The sequence below is a fragment of the Vigna unguiculata genome, chromosome 9 (genome assembly GCF_037176805.1).
Source record: "Vigna unguiculata cultivar grain cowpea cultivar isolate G323 ecotype 2 chromosome 9, ASM3717680v1, whole genome shotgun sequence".
NCBI classification, from domain to species: Eukaryota; Viridiplantae; Streptophyta; class Magnoliopsida; order Fabales; family Fabaceae; genus Vigna; species Vigna unguiculata.
Window position 1 is genome coordinate 15,396,628 of NC_140800.1, and position 5,157 is coordinate 15,401,784.

Below are 5,157 nucleotides of genomic sequence, written 5' to 3' on the forward strand. Positions count from 1 at the left end.
GTTACAGTGCGTTAGAATGAGAGAGGGAGACAAAATAATTCTCCCTATATAACCAATGTGCAGCCAAATATGTGTGTATTGATTCATTAACTAAGGAAGAGATAGAATATGATGAATGAAAAAATAAAGGGTTATTATACATATTTGAGAAGTGAGTGTTTTTAGTTTGTTTCTGTGGACAAAAAAGCAGACTTTCCTGAAGAAGAAAAACGATTGTTCCACGTGGCGAGTGTTGAGAAGGCTGAACCTAATCGAAACCTGTGTTGGACGTTGGAAGTTGGAAGCAAAGAAGCAGATAATAAGTTGAAAATGAATGAAAAAAGGAGTAGAAGGTGTGTGTGATCATCAATGGCAGGTACAAGTAGCATAATCTCCATCTCCTCTGCTTCACTCTTCACTCCAACAACACCTCAACCAAAAACCCATTGCCTCCTCAAACACACCAAGGACAATGATCATCTTCCACCATCATCCTTCACTACTCTTTCTTCTCTTAGGATATCAAAACCAAAAACAACCACAAGGGTGAATGTTCCTCCTCGTACTCGTAGGTTGAGTTGTTCAGCCTCTGCATCTTCCTCTTCCACTCTTCCCTCGGCTCTTCTATTTGACTGTGATGGAGTCCTTGTAGATACCGAGAAAGATGGTCACCGCATTTCTTTCAACCAAACCTTCCAAGAGGTACTCATACAAACACTTATTGCTTCACTTTTTTCTTTAACAAATGTCTTATTGCTTTGTCTCTGCTTTTATCATGCAGAGAAATCTGGGCGTTACATGGGATGTGGACTTGTATGGAGAATTGCTCAAAATTGGAGGTGGAAAAGAAAGGTTTGGTATACTTTAACTTTTACTGCAATTTAAAACCTTAAACATCTCTAGATTTTAAAAATTTGAATGAATTCCAAGTTATAATCGATGTGCCTTTTTTTTTTCTTTTTTTCTCTTTTTTACCAGGATGACAGCATACTTTAACAAGACAGGTTGGCCTGCAAATGCCCCAGCAGGTGAACAAGAAAGAAAAGAATTCGTAGCTTCACTTCACAAACAAAAGACAGAACTATTCATGGCTCTTATTGAGAAAAAACTCTTGCCTCTTCGTCCAGGTGTTGCAAAGTTCGTTACTATCTGTTCTTTATCTTTTATCCAAATTCTTTATAATTAAAGTTTAGAACAACTTGGCATCTCGGATGGTTGTTCACCATAATTTTATTCAAACTTGAAATTCAAGAGAGGTCAATTACCAATTACATAGTCGAGTTCCTGATCTTGTTTCTTCCTAAACTTTTATCCAATATTTTCTCTGCTATCATTCAATTTCTATTTAACATTCGTGGTTTTTATGATATGTGTCAAAATTAAGAAAACTGTATTATTATCATCAGAGAAAGACAAATTTTGTGCCTTGTCTTATTGCATGTTTCGTTTTTTCATCCAACATATAGGATTATCGATCAGGCTTTTGCTCAAGGAGTCCAAGTTGCAGTTTGCAGCACTTCCAATGAAAAGGCGGTATGCTTAATCAATTTGCTATTCAGTTCCTTGAATGAATCTGTTCTAATTTATGGGAGAATTGACTCACTGATCCATGATTCATAGTATTTTATAGATTCAATTCCTAATGGACCAATAGTTTTTAGGCTAATGTGGTGGATTGACATTGATTTGAGTTTTTAATAGGTCAACTTTCATATCATTATTACTTAATTATCAATGAATGAATCATGTTCCACTGGTGATTGGATCCACATTTATTTGTTATTTCATCTTCAGACCTAAGTTGTGAGTTGATTTTAGGTCTCTGCAATAGTATCATTCTTGCTGGGACCCGAGAGAGCAGAAAAAATCAAGATATTTGCAGGAGATGTGGTTCCCCGTAAAAAGCCTGATCCTGTAAGAATTTCATCCTTCTCATGTTAATTTACTTGATTAACAGGGACACATTCAATAGAAATCAACTAAAAAATGAAACTCAATTATTACTAGTCCTTTATGATTAAGTATGAAGTTTAATGTTCTAAAATCTTCAGGGATTCTATCCCTACAAAGTTCTGTTCTGATATAGCTACCTAGTAGTGTGTTCAAATTGAGTTATGACTCAATGATCTAATTGCATCATGTTCTTTTTGACAGGCCATCTATCTGTTAGCAGCCAGCACTCTGGGTGTTGAACCTTCAAGGTATATCTCACTATGCTAGTGCCTAGGTGATGATAACTTGAGCTCAAAATATTATTCAAATAAGAAGCCATAAATTTCTACAGTTGATGCTTATGTTTTTACTCAAAAGGTGTATTTTATGATGGCTTAACTCAAGTGTCTTACATTTTTTTATTCACTGGCATGTCACATTTGAATGTGAAATTTCATTATTTGTTTTCTGCAGATGTGTTGTTGTGGAGGACAGTGCCATAGGCCTTGCAGCTGCTAAAGCAGCTGGAATGACGTGTATAGTAACAAAGAGTGGGTATGTTTCTACTTATTAAATGGGATGCAGCTTTTTCTTTTCTAAAGTTCTACTTGTTGTATTAGCCTCTTCATTAGCCTTTGTCTAATTGAAATTAAAGTGCTGATAATGACATTGCAACTCTATACTAACACACAATTTTGTTGGTATAGAAAACTAATATATACTGTCAAAAACATCACGTTATAGTAACAGAAGCAATCCTGATACTTATATTTTTTGTCCATTGGTAAATGACATTGTTTTGTAGGGATACCATGAAAATGTTTAACCTACCTTACAATATTTAGTCATATTTGAAAACAATGTAAAATACTTGGGCACATAATTCGAAAGTTATCTAAGCTGATAAGACTGTTCTGAGAATTGCATCAAGCATCATTGTGATGTAAAGGCTGCACAGTGATGTTACAGCTCTTAATGGCTTCTTGTTATCTACCAAAAAGTTTAAAGTGGACTCAGTCTTCATTATTGAAGTGAGATAAAGTTACTGAGAAAGTAAATGAATCCAACTGATTCATGCTATATCTGGCAACATTGCTAAATGCTTTCATACACAGCATAAACATTAACAAGAATGCAGTTCTCTGAATTTGGATTGGGTTTAAATGCATCATGATTCAGTCAACAGGTTGTCTCAGCTTGCTTTTCTCCTCCACACTGATTAATATCTCTGTCTAACATGGCTAGATAGCATTTATTTTCTTAACGATTAGGTTGAGGGTACTTTCAGTAGAATTTTCCTGCAAACGTTAGGAGCTTCCCCATTTTTCTATTCTTTAATGATATGGCTAACTTATCTCTGGTTGGACACATGCATTGAATTCAAGTATGAATCTACATTTTATACTGCATAGAAATGAGAAGATTAAACACTTTTAAAGTAAAAGACCTATTTTAAGATTTTTGGTTAGAGATGTATGATCTCTTACAAGTTGGACTCGTGTCTTTTTGGTATTATGTTTTTCTAGTGAATATTCCTTTAAAAGATTTAAAAGATCCATGAATAGCATAGAGTTGATGTTTTATTGGTGTTATGCTTTCCGGTAAATCCCTTTAAAAAATAATGCAATCCCTTCGTTCAATGTTCGATAATTGATTCCAGCTCAGTAATTTTTTAATGTAGAAATAATTATTTACTTCTCACTCAATTAATTTTAGAAATCAAACACACTAAAAAAATCTAATTCTAACCAATTCTATCTCATTTTAACCCATAACAAAACATACGTTCTAAAAAACTTTTAAATCCTTTGAACCCTGACAAACATAAACCCGTAGTTTTAAGGTATACAGGAATAGAGAAAAAGAGAAATAGTAAGAAAGAGGAAAGAGAGAGTGATACATGTAACAAGTGATGCCAATATGTGATGGGAAAAAAGAGAAATAAGAGATGAAAGAGAACTTAGTATATTTTAATACTTTACCTTCTTTGGCTTCTGATTTAACTTTTAGATGTCTGTGCAACAACTTTCTCAGTAATATTCTGAAATACAAGTTGGTTTTGTGAGCATGATGTTGCTTTCCACTGATTGTTTCATCGAAATGCAGCTACACAGAAGATGAAGATTTCTTAAATGCAGATGCAGTGTTTGACTGCATTGGTGATCCTCCTGAGGAGAGATTTGATTTGGCATTCTGTGGTAGCCTTCTTGAGAAGCAATATGTGAGCTAGCACAAGACTATGATTTTGTTTCATTCAAGTCTCCTTCACTATTTCTATCACCATTGGTTGAATAAAGAATCTTCATTTCTTCTTGAGCTTAATTTCTTTTCAATGATGCATCTCTCGCTATCAAATAAATAGAATGGTAAACTCTTAAAACCTGAAATTAACCCTGGAAAAATCAAAGCTTCAATTTCTTCTTCTAAACTAAAAAAGCATATTTTGGGAACAGTTGTTAGACTTTGAGACCAATTTTCAATGTCAGCGTTGTTTCCGATAACGAAATACGCTCATTGCATTGCATTTCAGGTTACGTTGAAAATAAATGTGTGTATGTAGAAGGTGGAGAAGGTTCCTTAATTATTTCTATTTCTTAAAATAAATCTTTTATCTTTTTTATCATATTTATATATTATGTGATAAAGTTACGATAATAAAAAAAAAAGTCTCTTATAATTTTAATTTAAACTGCTTTCTATCATAGAATTGCTATGAAAAACGAGAATAATAATCTAGATAGATTAATATGCGTAAAATATACATTCAATGAATATTAATAAATTTCATTTATTAACTTATATTACTGATAATAAATATGTGATTATGATTGTTGAATTGATATTCAAATAGTAAATTCTTTTTTATTTATTTTGAATTGTGGATCAAATCTTAATATAATTAATAAGATACACAATAAATAGAATAGAATAATTTGTAGAAAAAATAACTAATATGAGAAAACAAAACATTAAAAATGTCATATATATGAAAATAAAGTTCATTAGTTAAAGTGTTCAATATATAAAAGTAAAACATAATGATATTGGTATTTCACATATTTAAATTTTACATCATAATCTTATAATTTATCAATGTTACTCAGTTTAAGTTCTTTCTTTAATATGAGATTCTTGCACCTCATTTTCGTGTTCATCTTCTTTCTGCATGTGTTCCTTCTGTAAGTACAAACGTAGAATATGATCCTATTATTGATTCTGACAATCAATTATAAACAATAAACAATA

The 5,157-nt window shown here is 32.3% G+C and overlaps 1 protein-coding gene across 1 annotated transcript; it reads left to right on the forward strand.

The window, feature by feature from the left end:
• Positions 1 to 213: 213 nt before the first annotated feature.
• LOC114162645 (Haloacid dehalogenase-like hydrolase (HAD) superfamily protein) lies at positions 214 to 4,233 on the forward strand. The gene is made up of 8 exons (XM_028046602.2): positions 214 to 681; positions 761 to 831; positions 958 to 1,116; positions 1,446 to 1,512; positions 1,798 to 1,893; positions 2,134 to 2,180; positions 2,386 to 2,466; positions 4,018 to 4,233. Exons 1-8 carry the CDS (start codon positions 349 to 351, stop codon positions 4,139 to 4,141), a joined length of 978 nt encoding a protein of 325 aa, XP_027902403.2. The 5' UTR covers positions 214 to 348; the 3' UTR covers positions 4,142 to 4,233.
• The last annotated feature ends 924 nt before the right edge of the window (positions 4,234 to 5,157 follow it).